The sequence below is a fragment of the Sciurus vulgaris genome (assembly GCF_902686455.1).
Source record: "Sciurus vulgaris genome assembly, chromosome: 5".
Lineage (NCBI taxonomy): Eukaryota > Metazoa > Chordata > Mammalia > Rodentia > Sciuridae > Sciurus > Sciurus vulgaris.
Window position 1 is genome coordinate 81,301,627 of NC_136465.1, and position 25,771 is coordinate 81,327,397.

The 25,771-nt window shown below is 38.4% G+C and overlaps 2 protein-coding genes across 5 annotated transcripts in view; one reads left to right on the forward strand and one right to left on the reverse strand.

The window, feature by feature from the left end:
* The window catches only part of MANSC1 (MANSC domain containing 1), a 31,609-nt gene extending 20,292 nt beyond the window's left edge, over nucleotides 1-11,317 (reverse strand). Inside the window, exons 1-2 of one of the 2 annotated variants that reach the window (XM_079140047.1) lie at nucleotides 11,193-11,317; nucleotides 8,236-8,350 (exon numbers count right to left, since the gene is read on the reverse strand). The gene's annotated coding sequence lies outside the window, so the exon portion shown is untranslated. Of the gene's footprint in view, nucleotides 1-5,734; nucleotides 6,179-8,235; nucleotides 8,351-11,192 lie in introns of those variants that run through there. The other variant, XM_079140046.1, reaches the window with a different exon arrangement.
* BORCS5 (BLOC-1 related complex subunit 5) overlaps nucleotides 11,313-25,771 on the forward strand; it is a 93,213-nt gene continuing 78,754 nt past the window's right edge. Inside the window, exons 1-3 of one of the 3 annotated variants that reach the window (XM_079140079.1) lie at nucleotides 11,393-11,767; nucleotides 12,460-12,679; nucleotides 14,010-14,153. In XM_079140079.1, coding sequence (XP_078996205.1) covers nucleotides 14,042-14,153 — 112 coding nt within the window. In that variant the 5' untranslated portion in view covers nucleotides 11,393-11,767; nucleotides 12,460-12,679; nucleotides 14,010-14,041. Of the gene's footprint in view, nucleotides 11,768-12,459; nucleotides 12,680-14,009; nucleotides 14,154-25,771 lie in introns of all 3 variants that reach the window. The other 2 variants (XM_079140078.1, XM_079140077.1) reach the window with 2 other exon arrangements.

Consider the following 25,771-nt stretch of genomic DNA (forward strand, 5'->3'; position numbering starts at 1 on the left):
ATGCATAATGCTGACTCCATTGGGAAATTTGGTTCTTTCTGGAAAAATAAATGTTAAGTATATGTTATTTTATTATTTAAAATAAATGTTAAAGATTTGGTATTGGCACCAAAATAGACAGGTAGATCAATGGTACAGAATAGAGGACACGGACACAAACCCAAACAAATACAATTTTCTAATACTAGACAAAGGTGCCAAAAATACGCAATGGAGAAAAGATAGCCTCTTCAACAAATGGTGCTGGGAAAACTGGAAATCCATATGCAACAGAATGAAACTAAACCCCTATCTCTCACCCTGCACAAAACTCAACTCACAATGGATCAAGGACCTCGGAATCAGACCAGAGACCCTGCAAATTATAGAAGAAAAAGTAGGTCCAAATCTTCACCTTGTTGGCTTAGGATCAGACTTCCTTAACAGGACTCCCATAGCACAAGAAATAAAAGCAAGAATCAATAACTGGGATAGATTCAAACTAAATAGCTTTCTCTCAGCAAAGGAAACTATCAGCAATGCGAAGAGAGAGCCTACAGAGTGGGAGAATATCTTTGCCTCTCATACTTCAGATAGAACTAATTTCCAGAATATATAAAGAACTCAATAAACTTTACACCAAGAATACAAATAACCCAATCAACAAATGGGCTAAGGATATGAACAGACACTTCACAGAAGAAGATGTACAAGCAACCAACAGATATATGAAAAAATGTTCAACATCTTTAGTAATAAGAGAAATGCAAATCAAAACTACACTAAGATTCCATCTCACCCCAATTAGAATGGTGATTATCAAGAACACAAGCAACAATAGGTGTTGGAGAGGATGTGGGGAAAAAGGTACACTCATACATTGCTGGTGGGGCTGCAAACTAGTGCAGCCACTCTGGAAAGCAGTGTGGAGATTCCTTAGAAAACTTGGAATGGACCTACCATTTGACCCAGCTATCCCACTCCTCGGCCTATATCCAAAGGACTTAAAATCAGCATACTACAGAGATACAGCCACATCAATGTTCATAGGGGCTCAATTCACAATAGCCAGACTATGGAACCAACCTAGATGCCCTTCAATTGATGAATGGATAAAGAAACAGTGGTATATATACACAATGGAATATTACTCAGCTATAAAGAATAATAAAATTACGGCATTTGCAGGCAAATGGATGAAATTGGAGAATATCATGTTAAGTGAGATAAGCCAATCTCAAAAATCCAAAAGAGGAATGCTCTCACTGATAAGTGGATGATGACACTTAATGGGGGGTGGGAATGGGACAAGAATGGAGGAAGGAGGGACTGTATAGAGGGAAAAGAGAGGTGGGAGGGGTGGGGGGCAAGGAAAAAAATAATGGAATGAATCAAACATCATTACTCTATGTAAATAAAAAAAAAAAAGATAATATCCAGGAAAAAAAAAAAAAAAAGATTATATTAGAATGCCCTCACTCACAACCCCACATTTCCAGAATAAAAATGTTGACTGAATGATAGTTTAGCACAGAATTACTGCTTCTTTAACCTTTCTTTGGTCACAAATCCTTTGGTAGTCTAAGGAAGGTTAGGATCTATCCTGAGATACATGTTTTAAAAAGTATGAAATAAAATATATAGGATTACTAAGGAAGCCAGTTTTGTTGAAAATAATTATCCAAAGTTTTTAAAATGTGCCTACAAAATGCTGATGAAAGAAATCAGAGATCTAAATAAATGAAGAGATAGTCCATGTTCATAGATAAAATGTCAGTACTTCCCAACTTGATCTACAGATTCAATACATACTCAATCAAATCCCAGCAAACTACTTTGTGGATACCAACAGACTGATTTTAAAGTTTACATATAAGTGCAAAAAGACCTAGACTAGCTAATACAATGGTGAAGAACAAGGCTGGAGGACCAACACTTATCTGACTTCAATATATATTATAAAGCTATAGTAGCTGAACACAGTAGTGCACACCTGTAATCCCATCAACTTTGGAAGCTATGGATGGAGGAGTTCAAGTTTGAGACTAGTCCTAGCAATGTAATGAGACGCTCAGCAACTTAGTAAGACCTCAAAATAAAAAAGTAAATGGACTGGTGGACTGGTGATGTAATACAGTGGTAAAGCACCCCTGGGTTCAATCTGTGAAACAAACAAACAAAAATCATAGTAATCAAAAAAGTGTGCTACAGGCAAAAGAATAGGAAACTAGATTAATGAAATGGAATACTAAGCCCAGAAGTGGATACACACTAATGTAGTCAACCGGTCCTTGATAAAGGAGGAAAGGCAATTAAATGGAGATAGCCTTTTAAAAAATAGTGCTGGATGGGGCTGGGGAGATAGCTCTCTCGGTAGAGTGCTTGCCTTGTAAGCACAAGGCCCTGGGTTCTATCCCCAGCACCCGAGGGGGAGAAAAATAGTGCTGGAATCACTGAATAGCCACATGCAAAAGATAACTCTCAACACAGACCTTACGCCTTTTACTAAAACTAACTCAAAATGGATCATAGACCCAAATGTAAAACACAAAACGATAAAATTCCTAGAGGATGACATAAGAGAAAAATCTTTATGATCTCAGACTAAATGATGAGTTTTCAGATACTGCACCAAATGCATAATCCATAAAAGAAAAAAAAATGATGTTGGGTTTCATTAAAATTAAAACCTTTTTCTCTATAAAAGACATTGTTAAAGGAATGAAAAGATATGCACATGCTTGGGAAAACTATTTGCAAAACACATATCTGATAAAGAACTGGCATCCAAAATATACAAAGAACTATTAAAACTCACTAATAAGGAAAAAATCCTAAAAAATGGGCAAGAGATTTGCATAGACTTCACCAAAGATATCTAGATGACAAATATGCATAAGGTGCTCAAAGTCATATACCATTAGGGAATTGCAAATTCAAGTGAGATACCACTACATACATATAAGAATAACTAAAATCCAAAAAACTGATAATAGCAAATGCTGACAAGGATATGGAGCAACAGGAACTCATTCATTGCTAGTAGGAATGCAAAATGGTATAGTCTCTTTGGAAGAAGTCTGGCAATTTTTCTACAAAGCTAAATATAGTTTTACCATACAATTAAGCAATTGTCCTACTATATATATACCCAAATGTGTTAAAAACTATGTCCATACAAAAACCTGCACAAGAATATTTATATTAGCTTTATTCATAATTGCCCCAAAATGGACATAATCAAACTGTTTGCTAATAGGTGAATGGATAAACAAAATGAGATAAAACTATACAGTGAAATATTACTCAGTAATAAAAGGAAATGAACTATCAAGTCATGAAAAGATATGAAGGAACCTTAATCGTATATTGCTAAGTGAAAGAAGCCAGTCTGAACTGGTGTGATTCCAACTATGTGACATTCTGGAAAAGCCAAGCTACAGAGACAGTGCTTACCAGAAAGGAAAGAGGAATGAATGGGTGGAGTACAGTAGATTTTTAAGGCAGTGAAACTATTTTGTATGATACTGCAATGGTGGATACATGTCATTGCACATCTATCAAAACTGATAGAACTTCTCACCTCAACCAGAAGGCAAGTTAAGGTGGTAAGGATGGTGGAACGAAAACTAAGAAGGTTCCAGGATCCATGTAGAATTAATGAATATTAGAAAATAATACCTCAGACTCATTTTTGCAGGAAAAAATAAGCCTGCATCTGTTCGTGTCTGTATTTTTTCATTATTATCTTCTTGCACTAAAGAAAAATTCCTAACCTCTTAGAGAAATTCTTGAGAGAAATAAATCAATTAACCCAAAAAATTGAAAGAATTGTAAAACATGGGCTCCGACTGTGACTCAGGGAATACAGCACTTGCCTAGCATGTGTGAGACACGGGGTTTGATTCTCAGCACCATATATAAATAAATAAAGGTTCATCAAGAACTAATAAAAATATTTTAAAAAAGAATCGTAAAACATGCATAATAAACCCTCTGTGAGTTGTGAACTTTAGTAAAAAAAAAAAAAAAAAAAAAAAAAAAACAAACAAAAAGGTTAAAAAACAAAATGAATATAATAAAAGAATACAAGGCTAATATCTCCCTTGCTGTTATGTTCAACTTCTGTATGTGGTAAAATAGTAACATTTATTGTTTCTCATATGCCAGTCTCCATGCTAAGTACTTTGCATACATATTATGTCTTTTAATCCTTATAAGAATCCTAATGAGATAGATCCCCTTATTATTACCATTTTCAGTTAAAATAAAAAACCCCACATTGTGTGATATATATGTGCTGTGTGTGTGTGGTACTAGGGACTGAATTTTGGGGTGGGGGGGCTATACCACTGCAACAGCCTTTTTGTTGTTAAACAGGGTCTTGCTAAGTTGCCTGGCTTGGCTTTGAACTTGCAATCCTCCTAACTCAGCCTCCCAAGTAGCTGGGATACAGGTGTGTGCCACTATACCTGCCATATATGTACCTCTTTATTAACCAATTAAATAATGGGTACATCTGATAACTGCCATAATTTTGAAGAAGTGCTGGGTATAAATAATATTTTGATATACATGCAACAAATAACATGAAAATATCTGTGATATCTACTGGTGACAAGTCACTGCTACTGCTACAACTACTGTGGCTTTTGCCTATATTCCTCCTGAAGGAAATGTTACCTTTCACTTAGAGGTTAGTGAAATAACACATTTTTTCCACCTAAGTTCACAGACATCCTGAATTCTATTCACAGACTCTTTGGTTATCACAAACTCCTCAGGTTAAGAATATTGGCACAAGTTACTTATTAGGCTGCCACAGTCTATATGCCTGTTTTCTATTCCTGGAGAAACCAGACAAAGACAAGGCAAATATTTTACTTTGAACTGGATTCTAATTAGTCTCTCCCCTGCTAAAAACCTGAACTATGAGAGAGATGGGACCGAGTAGCGTTCTCATTATGCAGTATCTTTATAACACCTGCACTGCAAGAAGTTATAAAGAGGACTTATCTCATTAAAGAGGCTAGACAATTATGAGGCTGTGCTTTGCCCACCCCCCTTTGTCTTAAACTTGATTATCCATTTATTTTTGTGGTCCTGGGAATAGAACCCTGGGCCTTGTGCTTGCTGGCAAGCACTTCACCACTAAGCTACAACTCCAACTGATTACTTTTCAACCCATCATTATTTTGGTCTTAAAGATCTGAAATCAGCTGTTCGGCTGGCAAATGGGAGACAGGTTACAGGTAGGAGAGAGAAAGTATCTGAGCTTTTACATCAGCTTACTGGAATCACTAAAATTTATTTGTACATAAATATCTCAAATATTGGAAATCATTTTACTCACAGTATACTCTAAGCGTGCGCACACAGGCGCACCCTATAGATTATTATACAGTTAGCAGGTTAGGAAAACGGAAGATAAACCATATAAGGAAATATGGGGAAATTTCCCTTTCTTTGAAGAAAGGTATGTAGCTCACTGAACAATATATTCTTCCGCCTCTCCCTCTGATAACAACGCTGAGCTGGTGCCTTTTAAGGCAGGTGCTTCTGAACCTGCCTGGCAATCCCCTTTGGGATACTGCAGTGACACAAAAATCCTGGTTCGTCGTTATTTGCCCCTGATTCTTCGCATGCTCTGGTATGAGTGGAGGAGCCTCGGCCCTGGGAAAGAAGCAGAGCTCCTCTTTCTGCAGGTGGCGACGCTTCTTGGGGTCAGTCAAGAGGAGGACAAAACCCCCTTTACCTGGTAGCGAGAGGACCCCGGGAGTCCCTTTTGCCCTCTGGATGCTAAGACAGCTCCGTCGCGCTCGCTGGAAGTACCCGCGATTCCGCGCCGAGGTCTCTGCGAAGACTCCTGGGGATGCTCCGCAGCTCCAGCACCCGCCGGGCGGGTTTTGTGGTTAGCAAGTTCCTGCTTCCGTTGCAGGACCGAAAGTCTGCCGCGGGGGAAGGGCACGTTCCTGTCCTGCAACCCGGAGCTGCTTCCCAGCAATGTTCAATCGAGTGCTATCGGCACGAACCGTGTACCCACTAAAGCCGCGTAGACTGCAGGCCCCCATTGCTGAGCCCCAGAAGGAGCCCGCGTTCTGGGCTCGCTTCACATTGCCTGCCCCTGGCTGTGCGCTCTGCCCGGCAGGCGTGGGCGCGAGATTGCTGGCAGCCGTAAGGTCTGCAGCTGTGCTTTAACTCGCCGCCTCCGTGAGGCCAGTCCCGCTCAAATGCACACGGAGAAAAAAACATACATAAATGTCCCCCCCCCAATCTTCCCCCCTCCCCCCACCGGGCCAACTCCCCTGCCCTGTCCCAGTCTCCTAGTCTCCCGCCCCAGAGGCAACCACTGAGAGCAGTTTCTTGATGTTTGGAAATGTACAGTTCATCTTATTTGAGATATGGTTATGAGAATCCTATTTCCATAATCGGAGAATGGAGGATCCTCAATTAGATTTGACAATTCTTGAGTTAAATATTATGTGCCCGGCAAGCCTGGAGGAAGTCATGTGATTTTCTGCAGGATTTACTGTTTATAGGCTTAAATGATAATGATGATGAAAATAACATGTTACAGCTAAAACTGTATTCCTAACACTTAGCATAGTATTCGGTATGCTCAGTATTAGATATTTATAGTATTAGATGCTCAGTAAATATTTAACTGAAATATATTTGTTGCTAAATAATGGAAAATGTGTATAGATTGTAGAAGTTTGTTTCCAAATCACTGCTCCCCTCACTCCCACCCCCAGATATACCCCTAAAATGACAAATTTTTAAACCACTGACATAATTTGCCAAATGGTCCAATGTTGAGTGCAGTGACAGAGGATGGGAGAGCAGTTACTGAGAACAGGGATTTCTGATGCCCTCATGGCTGTGGCATGCCGGGTTCTTGGGAATGTTTCTGTGCAAGGGCACAGGATGCCTAGCTACTGTAGCAATGCCCTGCATGAGGAGGCTCTGTGCAAGAGCCCTATCAGTTCTAACCTTGATCTCTGGCACACAGCTCCCAGGAAGATAGAAATTCTTTCAGGGCCTTGTGCTTATAAGGCAAGCACTCTACCAACTGAACTATCTCCCCAGCCCAGAAAGAAACTCTTATGCTAGACAACCACAATGTTTCACCAGCTCTGCTTCTCCAGTTCCTGCCCACTTTTCATTATCCTTTAAACAATGGACTTTCTTGAGAGCTACACAAAGCTCCTAACATTGCACTTTGCAACTATGATTTGCAACTGTGGAAAAGTTACATAGGATGTCCTAGTTTCTGTAACTTTCCTGAATACAAAGAATAATGGTTGCATAGTCGTTAACCTGATAATGAGACGAATATAAAGATAGCTGGTGTAACTCTTTAGACCTGCATCTCCATCAGAGTGCAGGCTCCACCTGATCCCAGCTTATTTTTCAAGATCTGTGTTAACGAATCTTTATTTTCCAATCCCCCTTTGCTGTTCACCAGATCTGAGAATTTGGTTGTGTTGCTCACAACAGTCCAATCTTTGACATTATCTTTACTTTGATGTGAAAGAGCTTTGGAACCGGAAACACTAAGTAAAGTAGGCTTGTACGGTCAACAGCTACACCCTAGTTTTAACCAATAGCTATAGAAGAAAACTTGTCAAGGATAGTCCATTGTGTGAAACTGACTAGCTGTAGTCACAGGATAACCTACTCTCCAGTTACAATAATGTTGCCAAAGTTTCGTTTTAAAGAGTTACCACAGGAAAGTAAACTCCAGAGTGATTTTCCAGTGGAACTATTGTCCTTATACAACAAGGGACTGATGTATTTGTGCATTTTATCTCTGCAGATGATATGCTTCTGTGGTTAGGACTATGTAAGTCCATCCTAGGTACTAAGTAGACCTTTCCATCCTTAGAAATTTCAGATTAGCCAGGCATGGTGGAGCACTCCTGTAATCTCAGTGACTGGTGAGGTTGAGATAGGAGGATCTCAAGTTCAAGCCAGCCTCAGCATCTTTCAAGGCCATAGACCACTTAGTGATATCCTGTCTCAAAATGAAAAATAAAAAGAGATGGAGATATAGTTCAGTGGTAGAGTACCCTCTGTTTCAATCCCCAGTACCAAAATTAAAAAAAAAAAAATCATATTAGTGTTTCAATATAATTAATTGTTATGGTTGAAGTGACAACAGTGAACAAAGGACAAAAATAACGGTTAAGGAAAACTTTCTATTGATGTGCATTAGAAAGTTTAAATTAGAAATGTTTAAATTAGAAACCATACCCATTGTCGCCCCATTGCTTGAAGATTATTAATCCTCTTCTCTTGAGCGTTAGAAGTCCCATCTATGTAGAAGCATTTTTTTAAAGTATTTTATTCAGAAAACATGATTAAACACCTGCAGGGAAAATTGAAGAACAATAAGACATGAGCTCTACCTTCAAGTTGTTTGTAGTTAAGTAGAGACAGATAAGCAAATCAATGGTTATGTACAGAATAAATGTTGTGATAGAAGATGTTAAGGAAATTCAGAGGGGTCTTTCAGGAAGATATCTAAGATGGAATTCTCTTAGCTAGATTGAGAGAAAAAGGCTAACTAGTCTAGATGGAAAAAGCACAACAATTCAGAAATTCAGTACACCTGGCATGAACATTGCCTATGCACACAGAGGAATGGGGAATATTAATCAGAAAATACTAATTAATATTCTGGAAAAGTCTTTCTACCTGCCCATGGAAAATGTACTGAAGGAGGTAAGGTCAGAGTCCTTGTGTCTTCCAGAAAATGGAAGAATTTATGAGGCCCTCAATGGGCACAGAAATAGAGGAGACAGGCTTTCCAGAACTTAGTGACTGGTTGGTGTACTGGTAAGGATAAATGGATTACTGGCGGGGAGACCTGATGGATGGGAGTGCCAAGTAATTAATATGAAGACATGGGAGGAAGAGCCAGTCTGGTATAGAAAAAGGCATAAACAGTTTTAGAAAACTTAGAAAACTTGTGTCCTGGTTTTCTCACTAGTTAGTTGGGTGACCCAGACCACTTTTCTGTAAAATTAAGCAAGTGGTTTCTACTTTATAGGCAAGTCATATGAGGCTAATATACATGAAAGTACTTTATAAATTTGAAAAGCTGTTCAGTTGTTCATTATTGCACATACAGTAACTAATACAACTTGCTGCTCATGTGGAAGTGATATTAAGGGTGCTAAAAGACATCAATCCCAAATGTTTCCTACCTCTAAAATTCTACCACTAGAATTCTTATAAACACTCATTTCATTTTCTTGCTATCAGGTTGTAAGTTTCCTAAGGTTAGGGACAGGGACTTGTTGGATTTTAAAAAAAATTTTAAATCAATGAACCTTTATTTTATTTATATGTTGTGAATCAAGTCCAGTGCCTGTCACATGCCAGGCAAGCACTCTATCACTGAGCCACAACACCAGCTTGGCTTGTTGGATCTTTTATCTTAGACTCTAACAAACACCCAGCACATTGTAGGCTCCTGTAAATATTGAGTCAATGAGGGCATTACATTTTCAGATATAATTTTTCTGAACAGAACTTAATTTTTCTGAACAGAACTTCATATAACATACAATCCACCCATTTAAAGTGTACATGTCAGTGGTTAATATAGTCAGTTGTACAATCATCGTCACAATCAATTTTAGAACATTTTCCACACCTTCAGAAAGAAGCCCCCATATCCCATTAGTAGTCATTCCCAATTTCCCCCTCAGCTTCCTTCTCAGCTTTAGGCCACCACTAATCTATTTCTATCTCTGCAGTATCTCTTCTGGACATGTCATATAAATGGAATCTAAAAAATGTTGCAATATGGCTTCCTCCCCCTCCCCCTCCCCCCAGTACTGGGAATTGAACCCATGTCCTTGAACATACTAGTCAAGCACCCTGCTACTGAGTACCTCTCCAGTCCAATATGTGGTCTTTTATGATGGGCCTTTATTCAATCAGCATCATGTTTTCAAGTTTATCAATGTTGAAGAATTTATTAGCACTCATTCCTCTTTTTTGACCAAATAATATTGCACTATATGCACATACCAATTTTATTTATCTATTCATCAGGTGATGGGACAGAACCTCCCTTTTAAAATGAAATATTTATTCAAAGGGAAGCATACACAACACCTAATGCCTCTGTGAGTTAGAGTATGGGGCACAAAGCAAATACACTTTGATGTGGAAGAGGAAGGTCAAGAACTAGAATGAATCTCCATTCCACTCCCCTTTTATCTCCTCTCTCACCCTTAAAGAAGGCAGATCTGGAAGGGGAGCCAAGGGCTCTCCAGGAGGAAATGGCTTAATTGCTTAGTGAGTCCTTCCTAATCCCAGGTGGCTTATGTGAACCTCAAGAATAGAGGTTCACCACCTTCTGGGAGCCTATTTTGATCTCAGGCAGTTTTTAGTTCTATCTTCATATTCCCATAGAACACTAAACTTACATTTGCTTGCATTTTTCTCATTGTATTGTAATAATGAGTAGAGGAAAGAGCACCAACTTTGAAATTAGACAGTCCTTAACATTCTAAAATTAAATTTCATGAAAATTAAATGACAAAATAGGGGAAACATCTGTGATATAGTGGAGTAGACTTAGATATCGTTTAGTCAATTCGACACTCCTGAAATAATATTTATACACATAAAATCTCAGGGTATTTGCTTGTAATTTCTTGAAGGAAAACGTATAAAATAAATTGCAAAGTCCTGAGAATCCTAGGACACCCAACTCACTGATGGCATTGCACTGGTAGTTTACATCCTCTATCTGCTAAACCTGCCATTTTGTGTTACTTGCATTCCTTGCTCACCTGTTGCTAGTTCCAGAGTAACCTGGTCATTGTCAAGGTGCCCAAAGAGTGCCTACACTGTAGGATCATTTACTTCCCTTTGAAGATGCACACTCATGCTGATTAGGTGAATCGGCATTTTCTATTTCGTTATTTTTCTCTCATTTCCAGCTATTTCTTCACTCTTTCTTAGCATTTTTTGTGTGATTTTCCACCTCCAAACTCCCAAGTTTTCAAAGCTTACAAAGGAGCTTTCCATCCGGACAGTTGAGGATTTGAATCCTAGCACCATTCTTTCTCCGTTTGAAAACGGTTAAAAACACCGATTTTATAAAGTTGTTCTAGTATATGTATACGAGAAGGCTCAGTGTGTAGGTGGTGCTTAAAGGTGACGCATCTTTATCTTAGGAAAGTGCTTACCCTTTGGACCAGTTCTGGCTTTTAGGCGGTCGGGTCCTTTGAGGTGACTGGGCTCTTTAAGGTGGCACCATTCTAGGTCCGGGTGCGGCTTTCCCCTCCCCTCTCTTAGGCCGGGGGCGGGGTCTCGTAACCCGGAACTAAAGGCCTCGCGTAGCAGGCGCCGCCAATCCGCGTCCCGGAAGGAGCGAGCTGTGGAGTTCGAGCCAGTGAGTGAATGCGGCGCTGCCCGCCTCTCGCAGACGCGGCAATGCTGATGTCCCCCGCCTCCTCCTTTAGGGCTCTCGAAAGGAAAGAGGGAGAGCATCGTGTATCAGCGCCGCACGTCCTTACACGTCTGTTCCCCAAATAGGGCCTCTTATCCCGGCCGCCCCGGTCCCTGCGCGGGCTGGGCTCGTCTCCCCCTCACCGCGGCGCCCAGGCTGTGTAGCGTCCCTGTCCCGGTCCCCAGCTCCTGCCCTGTCGCCGGAGCGGTCGCCGCCCGGCCCGCCGTTCTTCCGCTGCCACCGCTGCTGGCACCATGGGCAGTGAGCAGAGCTCCGAGGCCGAGAGCCGACCCAACGATCTGAACTCCTCAGGTCGGTGTCCTAACTTCCTGCCCTCCTCCAGCCGGCTTGTCTGCTCGCGGAGCAGGCTGCCTTCCTGTCTTGTGGGGTCTGGGACGGCCTACGGCAACGCGTAGAAAGCCTTCACCATGCTTCTTTAAAAAAAAAAAAAGAAAAAAGAAACAGTAACCTTCTGTCTTAGCCTTGATTTCCCCTAAGCCACCTTGGGCGCCCATACCCATTATTTTAAAAACCGTTTATTCAGCTGCAGTGTAATCTTTTGACAACGACCTTGTTAATTTTTGACTCTAGTACTCATAATTGAGGTACTGAGATTTGACTTGCACAATGGATGGATCATAAACAACTTCCAAGAGCAGCAACAACAGGCTTTCTTAAAAATGGGTTTTAGAGGGTCGTTTTTAGAAGGGATGTGCGATAGTTGTACATTCTCTCAGAACCCTTAGTTGCAACCGTTTCCAGAAACTGCTTTTTCTCCTCAAGTGTCTGGCTTCTTTTCTGGTGGTGTAGAAGTTGGCCAGATGGGAAGCTCTTTCTTCTATTCTCCTGTCCATATATTAGTTTTCTGAGTTTGAGGTGGGAATGGGAAAATTATTATGCTGAGAATATAGTGCTTAAAAAACAAAACAAAACCGAAAAACCCTGGTATTTAATTGAGCAAAATTTGCCCCCCCCCCCCTTTTTTTGTTCCCCACAAATCCTAGGACAACTGGGAGTGCCCTGAATAAGCTGCAGGCCTGCTAATCCAAATTAACTCTGGGGTCTATGAAGGGCCCTGGTTTTAGAATTGCTCAGTTCAGGGTAGAATTTGTCATTCAGAAAAGTAGAAGCTAACAGATCTAGGGGTTATTCACTTTGAAGGATGTCCTTCAGGATTAGTTCAGACCTGAGTTCTAGGGGGTTATGTTGAAACAGCTTTTAAAGGTGAGCAACATTTACTAGCTTTGTTAACATTCTTTCCTTGGAAAGCTCAGAATGTCACATAACACATACAGTAATAATGCCTGCCTCTCAATTTCTTGCCTCTCTTCAGACCAAAAGCATTTTGGGGAAAGGGTTGTGGCATCATTTTAATGCCTGTGCTCACCCATGAACTAACACGATAGGTTCTTTTCTGATGTTAGAATTTGCCTATTCCTTTAAGTGCTTGGCATATGTTTATGTTTAATCTTTACCCTCATTTAAAGGATAAAGTAATAGAGGCTAACTAGAATGTTGTGAAGGTATTTTTTCTCTGGAGTCTGGGGAAGGAGGAATCACATTTGTAACAGGAAAGATTTTTGTCATTGATTTTGTAAAATGTTAAGGTGAATTGCCAAAAGTGATTAAGAAATCTTTCTTGAAGAGTAATAAAAGCAGCAGAGATTTTTCTTAAAGAGTGAATGCCAAGAATCAGAAGACCAACTTTCTGAATGTAAGGCAGTTCTGTAACATCCCCTGGATGGACTTTTGAGACATGGCCATGATAAGCCTCAGAATACTACCTTCTAGAATATAACATACTTCAAGAATTCATTTGTGCCCTAACCTGGAAGATGTTTGAGGAGCAGATCTTGATTTGGGAATCCTTTATGGTTTGAATTTCTTCCCTTCAAATGGATCACATTCTCTTAAGGATCCTGAAATTGACCTGCCTCTGTAGCAGTTCTCCAAATTTCTGAATTTTGCTTCAGCCTAGAATAAACCTGTTGATTGTTTCTGTCCTTCCTGGAGTAAGTAATGTTGTAACAAGGGTGAAAATCCTGGAGCCTCAAGAATAGATCTATCACCTGGGTTGAGACCCCATGATTAGTCTTTATTAAACACGTGTGGCTGACTGTAAGAAGGTAGACAGCTTTGCAACCCCATTTGCACCAACAACTCATAAATCTCCAGTATCTTTTCTAACTCTTCCTTGAGCAAATCAGAGCCAAATTTTATACCCTCATTTCTTCATTTGTAAAATAGGGACATATGTCAGGAGGATTAGGAGAATCAAAGAAATTTAAAACACAATCTGCCTATACTTTTGTGTACTGAATAGTAAAATGTTTAGTTATGAAAGTTCATACAGGTTATATTCCTGTAATGTTTGAATTTTTTAATACCACAGAAAATAGAGGTTCTCTCAGAATTCATCCTACCTAACCCCCACTGCAAAAAAATCTACATTTTTATAATTGAAAAAAACTCTTTCTAATGGTTACGTTGAAAATAGCTGTGGTGAAGCAGAGGCTAACATGCATATTCCTGAGCAGTGTAACTTTATTTTCAGTGACTCCTTCTCCAGCTAAGCATAGAGCCAAGATGGATGATATTGTGGTTGTAGCTCAGGGCTCTCAGGCCTCACGGAATGTCAGCAATGATCCTGATGTCATCAAGTTACAAGAGATTCCAACCTTCCAGCCCCTTTTGAAAGGTAAGGGGTTGCATTTTGTTTAATGTGAACTTGACAGAGAGGTTTATATGGCCTCATTATTCTCTCCCCATGTATCTGTATACTTCTACTTTGGGTCTTTCCTTAAATGTCATCTTCTCCATGAAGCCTTCCTTTGTTGCCCTATTTCAAATTAAAGCCCTTTTCTCTGCCTGCTTTATTGACCTACTATAAATTTCTTTACTCTGTTTTTCTGCTATATTATGAACTCCATGTGGCAGAAACTTTGTCTTGTTCACTATTGATTTCCCAACACTTGAAAAACCTGATATACAATAGGGACTGAGTAAATGAATGAATGGTGTTGGAGTTGGCCCTTTTTTATTTTATTTCCATGAAAAGATTTTAATTCTTTTTTAAAAATATTTTTGGTTATAAATTGACACAATACCTTTATTTTGTTTATTTAGGTTTTTTTATGTGGTGCTGGGGATCCAACCCAGTGCCTTACGCGTGCTAGGCAAGTTCGTGTTCCGCCACTGAGCTGCAACCCCAGCCCCAGATTTTAATTCTTATTTGTGGCCTAGAGACTATGACTTGATTAGTTCATACCCACAGAAAAACTTACCACTACTGATATATTTGTAATTAATCCTGGCAAGTGTTTTGCATGAGAATGTGTTTATGAGAGGCAAGAACACACCCTAGATAAGCATATTTTGAGACAGTTAATATGAAGGCCATAACATTATTATTTTTATATCTTCATTAAGTGGTAGGAATGATTTTCTGTTACGTGAACAGTGTTTCTGCTGTAGTTCTTCCAGCATCCTCCTCCCCTCAATCCCGTGACCATCACCAAATAAGGAAATAAAATTGTAAGGCCCAGTTTATTCATCCTGTATCTTAGTTTTCTTTGGCTGTAACTAAATACTGAAGAGTGGGTAATTTATTTGTTTACTTTTTGCAGTAATGGGGATTGACCCCATTACTGCAAAAAAAAAAAAAAAAAAAAAAAAAGTGGCATGCTTATCAATGAGCTACACTTCTTGCCCTTTTTATTTTTTATTTTGAGATAGGGTCTTGCTAAGTTGCCCACAGTGGCTTTGAATTTGTGATCCTCCTGCCTCAGCCTCCATAGTTTCTGCTATTATAGGCATGTGCCATGGTTCACAGCCAGACTGTGGTAATTTATAAAGAAAAGATTTATTTAACCTTACAGTTCTGGGAGTCTAAGAGTTAGGCACTGCCATCTGTGTGGTATTTAGTGAGGACTTATACGTTGGGTCATGACATGAAGAAGGATATCACATAGTTTGCTCTCTCTCCCTCTTGTTTTATTTATTTATTTATTTGTTTGTTTTTGGGGGGGAGGGTATATTTAGAATTAGGCAGCTGGACTCTGTTTAGATGATACCAATTTTGTTGGCAGTGTCCAAAACATCATAATCAGGACCCAGTCCAACATACATTGTCTTCTCTCCATCAGGCCTGATCAGGCTGTTAACCTTGGCCACATCAATGTCATAGAGCTTATTTATGGCTTGTGTGATCTAATGTTTGTTGGCCTTGACATCCACAGTGAACACAAGTGTGTTGTTGTCTTCAATCTTCTTCATGACCACTGATTTCAGTGGTCAGGGGGAACTTGATGATGGCCTAGTGGTCAAGCTTGTTTCTCCTGGGGGTGCTCTTCCAAGGATATTTGGGTTGCCTCTGCCAGCTGCAACGTCTTGTGTCACTGGAAGGTAGGTGACGTGCAAATCTTATTTTTATGACTGTGAACACCCTCCAACACTGCTTTGTTGGCCTTCAAAGCTTTTGCTTCGGCTTCAGCTTTGGGAGGGGCAGGAGCTTTCTTTGCTCAGCGCCATCTTGGTGAAAAGGTCAGCTTTTCACCCTTTTCTAATAAAGGAATTAATGCAGTTTTAGGGTCCCACCCTCATGACTTCATTTAATCCTAATCCCTTCCCAAAGGCCCCACCTCCCAGTCCATTAGCATATGTTTCTAGGGACTAAGTTTCAGCTTGAGTTTTGGAGAGGACAAACACCCAGGTCATAGCAACCTGGTATATCATATAAAACATATATAACTATTTGTGTTAAAATGTTCTTCCTCATAAAATCCATTTAATTCTGAAATCATTAAATATTTGAATGATTTGTGTAAGATCAGATAGCTGGCAAGCAGAGATTGAACTTGGACCTTCTTTACTGATATCAAATCCTATATTAGTTATACTGTCTCACACTGTACTTAACAAAAACAAATGTGCTGTTCAGTTATCCACATATCATCTTATTCTTTGCACAGCTTCATCTGCCTCACAGATGAGTAAATACAGACTTTTAGTCTCTTCCCCATAGGCCTCAGGGTTAGACTTCGGTACACTTAATTAAAACAATACATTACTTCTTATTACCCATTTTATTAGTTTTCAGTATTTTGAGGAACATGATTCTCCAAAGAAGCCAACATTAATGAAATTTCCATCAGTACTTGTCCAGTCTATTAAAACACATAGTCTTTATCTTTTTTTTTAAATTTGTTCTTTTTTAGATATAATGACAGTAGAGTGTACTTTGGCATAGCGTTTATCTTTAGAAACTTAGAACTGTATTCTGTACTCCATCCCTTCTGGAGTTGCACAAAGTACTGTCTACAGCCACAAATTTTCATTCCCTGTTTTCCTGTTATCTCTATCCTCCCAATTTCTTATAGTCCTGGGTGGGGCCTTAAGTGACCAATTCTTGTCTTCACCTTAGGAAAATACTCAAAACAGAACTTTGAGATATGCTTAATAATTTTCTGGGGTTTTTTAGTTTTAGTTTTTTTTTTTTTTTGGTGATGCTGGGAATTTGAACCCAAATCACCAGTGCTTGTGAGGCAAGCACTTTACCAACTGAGCTACATCCCCAGCCCCTTTCTGGGGTTTTTTTTCATCACTTGAAATAATTTGTATTTTATGATAATAAACTGATTAGTAGGGAAAGTATCTAGAAGATTTGTTATTAAGTGAAGCAACCAGATTTAAAAATCATCATTGCTGGGCATGATGGCTCACACCTCAATCCCAGCAGCTCTGGAGGCTGAGGTAGGAGGATCGTGAGTTCAAAGCCAGCCTCAGCAACTTAACAAGGCCCTATCTCTAAATAAAATATAAAAAGGACTGTGGATGTGTCTCAGTGGTTGAGTGCCCTTGGGTTCAACCCCCAGTATCAAAAAAAAAAAAAAAAAAAGTTATCTGGTGTTTGCCTAAGGAAGGTAGAGAAATCACTTGATGAGCCAGGCATAGTGGTATATGCCTATAATCCCAGCAACTAGAAACCCCAATGTAGGAGAATTTTAAGTTCCATGCCACCTTGGGCAATTTAGTGAGACCCTGTTTGAAGATAAAAAGGGCTGGGGATGTAGGATGTAGCTATGTAGTAGAGCACTCCTGGGTTCAATCCCAATACTGGAAGAAAACAAAAAACCATTTGAGGGTGGTGGGAACCTAGAAATGGCAACATGTGACTGTGACCAGACTACAGGCAAAAAAAAGGCCAGTGTGCATTTGCAGTAATACTCATCTTTCACTTGGGAAGAAGAAACCTTTTGAACCATGATTAGAAAAGATAGGTAAAGGAGAAGGAACATTGGGTAGAAATAATAAATACAGTTATGATAATATAGAGCTGAAAATGCCCTCTCAATACTTTGTGATAGTTACCATTTTTTCTTTTTTATAGATTAAGACTCAGTTTAAATAAATAGCCTAAAGTCACATGGCCACAGTGATAACCTATCTTTTTTTTTTTTTTTTGCTGTGATGGGGATTGATAGCCTATCTTAAGATGGCATCAGGACACCTAATTTTAATTATTTCGTGCATAGGATAAGACTCAGTTTCCAGTTCTAGCAAAGCCTGTCGTTTAACTCTAGACTATATGAAGAAGTAGTGTAGCAATGTAGTGAGGGTGAGGTTGTTCTAAGTTTTAAGTGCAGCCTATTTGTTGAAGAGCCTTCTGTTTAAACATTGTTCTGCCTGGTAATTTAAAGCCCTGCCCTGTCTGCTAGGCAGCTGCTAGGGCCACTCATCACTGTTGCCTTTATACTTTGATCTTTTTTCCCCCCTTTATTGCTTTCAGGATGAAGCTATTTCTCAAAGTAGTGAAAAGGGCCACACAATGAAAGTTGTACCCTCCCCAGGTTTGATTTCAGAAAGCTTTTATTCAACTTAATGACAGTTTATTCTTTCAAAACAATATATTCAAATATTACAAGTTCACTATTGTTCCTTAATGTCACATGATGCGATGCTAATGCTGGTGGGTGATCTGCAGAAGTCGTGACTGGGCAGGTTTGGAGCTATTTGTATGACTGAGGTAATGTTTGCATTTTTAATAAGCAAGCAGATTCTTTCTTTGGTTTTAACCCTTTTGCATAAATAACCCTGGAGTGTAAATTAGGTTTTATAATCCAAATGTCTGTTCCTCTCTTGTTTAAGTCAAAGGACTTTCTGTTTTTCATGGCAATTTGTGAATTTAGCAATTTATTTTGATATGTAAAGCATTTAATAGGAAATGAAGGATTAGAAAGTAGCAATGAATAACTATGACAAAACACAAAGGCAAAATGTCAATTTGATATAAGCTAGTAAAATTCACCCACTCATTCTTTAATGAAACCACTCTAGTTTTTCATTCTATAGAAATGAAATATTTCCAACAGAAATGCAATATTGTTGATATTTTTATGTAAAAATGAAAATAATTACTCTGTTAATTTTGGATGAGTATATGCATACATGCACATGACATTCTGTATAACTGACCTATCATTTTTGTCACTGACCTGGGATCAACATAAGTGGTTATCTTACTGCCTAAAGAGATCAAGCACATAAAATTAGATGCTTAAGTGACACTAAGCATTGTTGGGCAATCTGAATGTTAAGGACATGACACATGTGAAATAGATTTCAATAATGAAAAAGGATCTGTCTTTTCTTGGTAGAACAAAATCTCATAGAACAGCCATGAAGGATCTCAAATCATATGGAATATTAAAAATACTAGGAATTAGTACTTGAGATTATATATGGGGAAGAATGAAGTGATGAGAAAGAGCATGAGAGCTGGTAATGTAGCTCTGTGGTAGAGCTCTTGCCTAGCAGGTACAAGGTCCTGGGTTCAAACCTTAGTACTACAAGAAACAAAAAAGAGTACATAAGGGAGTGACATTTCAAACATTCTTCTCAATTACACTTCTGTCATCCAGACAAATAAAGATACAAAGTCTGCATTCAACAGACATCTGTCTCTACTCATTGTCAGACCTTATCATTGAATTGGAAAAAGGTGTACTAAGCAGGGGCTGAGAGAATGGATCTTAATCGGAGCCGTGACTTAAAAGTTTTAACTTCTAAGACCAGGTTGATCCTAAGTGTATTTTCTCCCAAAGATTATAATTAATTGATAACTTATTCCTGATTACTCGTACATTTATTTGTGTGTGTAATAACTCTTCATTTAATCTTTTAAGCATGGCTGTTAACCAGCAAAGTGTTAGCCTTACTCAGAAGACAGGGGAGTACCAGGTGCCTGGTCACTTTAAACCAATTAAGAATGTGAAGCCATCTCACCAGAGCTACTTCACTGTTTTTCCTCACTCCCGTAAATCTCTGCCCACATCCATTACTGTTTCTTTCATTAAATCTCAGGTTTCTATGCCTTTCTCTGAAATTTAATACCTCTATTTCACACTTTCTTCTGTTTGCTGGATGTTGCTTCTACATTTTCTTCCTCTCTGGCATCTAGCTTAGTGAACTATTTTTGTTCATATATACAAATCATTCCATATTTAAAACGGCAAAAATAAAAATATTTTCATTTTGACTCCATTGCCCCTTCTGGCTACTATGTTTTTTGTTTTGTAAATCTATGCTTCCAAACTTACTGCATGGCTACCACATGCTGTCTCTGCATCCTTTCTGCCTCATATTTGTTGTTTTATTGATATTTGCTTCTTTGGAGACTATTAGTGCCTAATTTTCTTAGTCCACATCCTTCTTTTTTCCATATTTAACATCCACCTTACCTACTAATCTCCTTTCCTTTAGCTTCATGACTTAATCCCTGCATAGTATTGTGCTTATCTGTCTGCTCCTTAGTTTCTGTTCTTCTCTGCACAGCTCTTTTGGAGAACTGAGGTTCTAAGAACTTTTAAGTATTTTGAAATATAGACGTGAAGATGATCATAAGTCACTAGATCAGTTTCAACATCTAGTCGTATTTCTCCAACTGTGAAATAGTCAATACAGCCATCTGTTGATACTTTAAATTCTGCATGCTCCATCTTCTACCTACATATTTAAATGTTCACTTATTTATTCAATAAAACAATTTTTTTTTTTTAATTAGGTGAGTACACTTGAAGAGAATGTGTTCTGCAGTTGTTGGGTATAGTGTTCTATAAATGCCATTAGGTCGAAGTACAGTTGATAGTGTTCATATTTTATATTTTTATTGACTTATCACTTACTGAAAGACAGGTGTTAAAATATTCAAACATGATTGCAAATTTGCCTATTGTCATGTCAGGGTTTTTTTTTTTTTTGGTACCAGGGATTGAACTCAGGGGTACTTAACCACTGAGCCACATTCCCAGCACACACACCCCCCCTTTTTTTTTTTTCTTTAATGTTTTAGAGACAGGGTCTCACTGAGTTACTTAGGGCCTTCCTAAATTTTAGCTGAGCTTGGCTTTGAACTCACAATCCTCCTGCCTCAGCCTCCCAAGCTGCTGGGATTACAGGCCTGCATCATAATACCCAGTTTTGTCAGTTTTTGTGAATGTATTTTGGAAGTCTATCTTTAGACGTGTTCACATTAACAACTGATAAATTGGCCAGGCACTGTGGCACATGCTGGTAATCCCAGTGGCTCCAGAGGCTAAAACAGGAGGATTGTGAGTTCAAAGCCAGTCGCAGCAATTTAGTGAGGCCTTGAGCAATACAGCAAGACCCTGTCTCTAAATAAAATGTAAAAAGGGTCTGGGGACCCGGATCAGTGGTTAAGCACTCCCGGGCTCAGTCCCGTGTATCCCTCTGCCCCCCAAAAAATCAACTGATAAATTGATCTTCCATCATTATGAAAATGTCCTTCTATTTATGGTATTACTCCGTCTTACAGTGCATATTGTTTTATATTGATGTATCTTCTCTAGCTTTCTTATACTTATTGTTTGCATAGTTTTTACCATTCTTTTACTTGTTTTTACTTAGTTATGTCTTTAAAGTATCTCTTGTAGAAAGCATGGAGTAGGAGGGTCTTGCTTTTGTTATCTAAGCTAACAGTCTACTTTTTAATTGTGTGCAAAATTGGTAAGATTGGATATAAGTCTACCATTTTGCTCTTCATTTTCTATTTGTGCTGTGTGCTTTGATTCTTTTCACACTCTTTTCCTGCCTTTGGATCAGGGATTACAGTATGTACCCTTAATTTATCATAGTTCACTTAGAGTTACTATTCTGTTACTTCACATAAAATGTGAGAACCTTTCAATGGTATGGTTTCATTTCCCTCCACTTCTTTGTGCTCTGTCATATATAGTGTATCTACATGTTAGAAATCCTACAATAATTTTATGCACATTTATTAGTTTTAAACAATCGCCTTTTAAAGGAATTAAGAGAATAAAAAAGCTATACATAGAATGATATGTTAACACACATTATCATTTCCAGAATTCTTAATCCCTTCCTGTAAATTCAAGTTCCCATTTGATGCCATTTAGTCTTTTTCTAAATATTTTTTTTTTTTGGTTGTACATGTACACAATACCTTTATTTTATTTATTTTTTATATGGTGCTGAGGTTTGAACCCAGTAACTCACATGCGCTAGGCAAGTGCTCTACCACTGAGCTACAACCCCAGTCCCTGATGCCGTTTATTCTTCAGTGCAAAGAACTTCTTTTAATATTTCTTATAGTGCAGATGAGCTGGGTAAAAAAAAAAAAAAAACCTGACTTTATCTGAAAATGTCATTTTTTTTTGCCCAGTTTTGTTGTACATTTTTTATTTTTATTTTTTAATAATCCTTAAGTTTTTGAAGAGATGCTATGAGACTATGAATCTCAGGTTTCAATCCACTTTTTTTTTTTTTTAACCATTCAGCATAATACCTATTGATGTTTCTTGCTTCAAACTAATTCTACTGTTTTTATCATTCCTTCTACATTTATTAATTTGCATATTACTGTAAGGAAGAACTTTTTCTTTGTTTATTTTTGTTTTTTATTTTGATCAGTGTAGAACAGTGAACTCTCTTCTGTTTTCTTTTTTTTTCAAATTACTATTATTTATTTTCAGTGTTCAAATGGCCTGAATTTTCTGGGTGTGATGGTGCATGTCTATAATTCTAGCTAGGTTGAGGCAGGAGAACTGCAAGTTTGAGGCCAGCCTGGACGAGTTAGATCCTAGCTCAAAATAAGAAAAAAGGCTGGGGGTTTATGGTGGTAGAGTGTCACTGAGTTCATCAATTCCAAATACTGCAAAAAATAGAAACAGAAACCCTCCAAATTTGTCCAGTTGTGCCACCTTTAGTCTAGCTTCCTGTGTCCTTTGATGTCTTTAATTTCTGGCACAATGTAATGTTCCAGACTTATCTTGTTCTTCTCTGTCTCCAGTCCTAGAATCAGACGTTTCTCAAAAGAACCCCCATTGTTTTAGTAGAGAGTGATATTTAGAAACTACTCCCTAAATCTTTCAGTGGATTGTACCAGGAATTACATATGTGTGCATAAACATATATACACATTTATACCCATTATTTTTATGTTTATATATATACATATGTCTAGAGAGAGATGATGAGCTCACACTAATGTGTGCTATGTGTTCACTGATCTGCAGGTTTATGGTTCTTATCAGATACTTTGGCCATTAATTCAGAATTTTCCCCCCCCACCTACCTCAACCTTTTCGAGGGACTCAATGTCTGTGTTATGTTAATTGATATTTTCTCATAGGACATACCTTTCAGTTTTTTCCTTTCTGTCTTTGGAATAATTTTGATTTCTGTGTTTCCAGATTCAGTGGCCTTTTTCCCCCTGTTGTGTCTATACTGTTCTTTATTCATCCAAGGTATTTTAATGTCATACATGTCAACTTTAGATGCCTCCCCCTTAAATATCCTTTTCTACTTATCATATTTGTTTTCCTCTGCTTTATGAACATGGAATTTATATATCGTAACTCTTTTTAACTTCCTACTAGCTAGTCTGTCATTTCTGAATGTTTTTTATAGATTGAACTTTATTTTGGTTATAGGTCATTTTTCCTGTTTATTTGCATGCCTGGAAGCTTTTTCTTTTTTTTTTTTTTTTTCTTTTTTTTTTTTAAATGCCATACAGTATGTATTTTGTTTTTTGGTGCTGTATTCCCTTAATCATTCTTTGTTTTTTTGGTACCAGGAATTGAACCCAGGGGTGCTTAACCACTGAGCCACATCCCCAGCCCATTTTATTTTCAGTTTTGATGCAGGGTCTTGCTAAGTTACTTAGGGCTTGTGATGTTACTGAGGCTGGCTTTGAACTTGTGATCCTCCTTCCTCAGCCTCCCGAGTTGTTAGGATTACAGGTGTGTGTCACCACACTTGGCATGGTGTGGTATTGCTTTAAAGAATACTGGATTTTGTTCTGGCATACAAGTTATAACTTACTTGTGATCACTTTGATCCTTTTTATGCTTCCTTTTAAATTCTGTTATGGCTCATCTAGAGCAGTCTCTACTTTAGCCTTATTACTAAGGTGCTACCTTTCTGAGTACTGAGTACTCTGTTATCCTGTGTTTTATGAAGTTTCTCTACTGTGACTGGTGGAAATGTGAAGTGTTCTTTTTTAAAAAATGTTTTTGTAGTTGTAATATGGACAGAATGTCTTTATTTTTTATGTGATGCTGAGGATCAAACCCAGTGCCTCACACATGGTAGGCGAGCTTTCTGCCACTGAGTATAGCCTCAACCCTGAAGTATTCTTTACCCTGTGTGAGTTTAAGAAATTGACTTATTCCTTTTTTTTTTTTGGTTCCAGTCATTGAACTCAGGGGTACTCAACCACTGTGCCACATCTCCAGCCCTATTTTGTATTTTATTTAGAGACAGGGTCTCACTGAGTTGCTTAGCACCTCATTTTTGCTGAGGCTGGTTTTGAAGTTGAGATCTTCCTGCTTCAGCCTCCCAGCTGCTGGTATTACAGGTGTGCACCTCTGCACCCGGCAGATTGGCTTCTTTTGTGTAGTTGTTTCTCTAGTCTTGTGAAATTTTACCATAAATTCACAAATTAATGTTCATCCAGAGATTTGAGGGTACCCTGTGCAGATCCCCAGAATGTCCTCTTACTGAGCTCCTGCCTTTCCCATATTCTGATGTGTAAATCTAGGTACTTTAGTATCCCCAAACTCTGTTCTCTTCTCAATGAGGCAACTGGGCTTTTTTTTCCCTTTCATATACTTCTATGAACTGAATGTTTATCTCCCCAAAATTCATAGGTTGAAATTCATAGGTTGGAGCATCTAATCTCCAGTATGATGCTATTAGGAGATGAGACCGTTGGGAGGTGATTTGATTATGAGGGTGAGTGCTTGTGAATGGAATTTGTGCCCTTATAAGAGATGGGAGAGAGCGTGCATGCTTCCTCTCTCTTTCTGCAACATGAGGACACAATGAGAAGATGGCCATTTGCAAATCAGATAACAAATCTATCATCTCCTAGATCTTGGACTTCCATCTGTCAGAACTGTGAAAAATAAATGTTTATTTTTAAGCCACCCATTCTATAATATTCTTATTATATCAGCCCAAACTATGCTTTGCCAGTCTACATCCTGGAAACTGCCTTAATAGCAGAAATTTGGTGAAATGTAGGGCTTGTTTTCCTTCTCTCGGGGATCATAATCCTGCACTGTACTACCAGTCATACAATATCTAAAAAAAGTGCTTCATATATTTTATCTGGTTTTCTAGTTATTTATGACTAGAAGGCATAAGAGCAGTCAATTTTTTGTGAGCAGAAGTATAAAAAATTTTTAAAAAATATTTTTTAGTTGTAGATGGACACCATGACTTTATATTTTTGTGAGGTGCTAAGGATCAAACCCAGTGCTTCATATGTGCTAGGTGAGTTCTCTCCCACTGAGTCACAACCCTAGCCCCTTGAAATATTTTTTAATCCATATTTTTCTGTCTAGTACCACCTTTCATTTTTACTTAATAGCCTTTGGTTCATTTCTGCAACATACTGGTAAGCATCTGCTAAGTGTCTGGTAGTTTGAGGACAGTGGAGATATAAAAAATATGAGTTACTTCTTATTGGCTTATATAGTTTTGTGAGCAATTCCAGTAGGTAAATATCTCATATGATCAGTAACATTGGTTGTATGCCCAAAAGATATGAAAGGAGGAGGTAACTATTAATTTGATCTAGAATTTGGGGCAAACTTCACAGAGGAAGTATCATTGAGGGATGGGTATTCCTAGCTTTAACGTCTTATATGTAAATAAAAGATATAATTCTAAATAATTAGGGGATGACAAAATTCTCTTGTTTAAAATCATATTTGGAATGTACTGGTTTGATTTTCTTTTGTCTAAATATCCATAAGTATGCAGATTAAG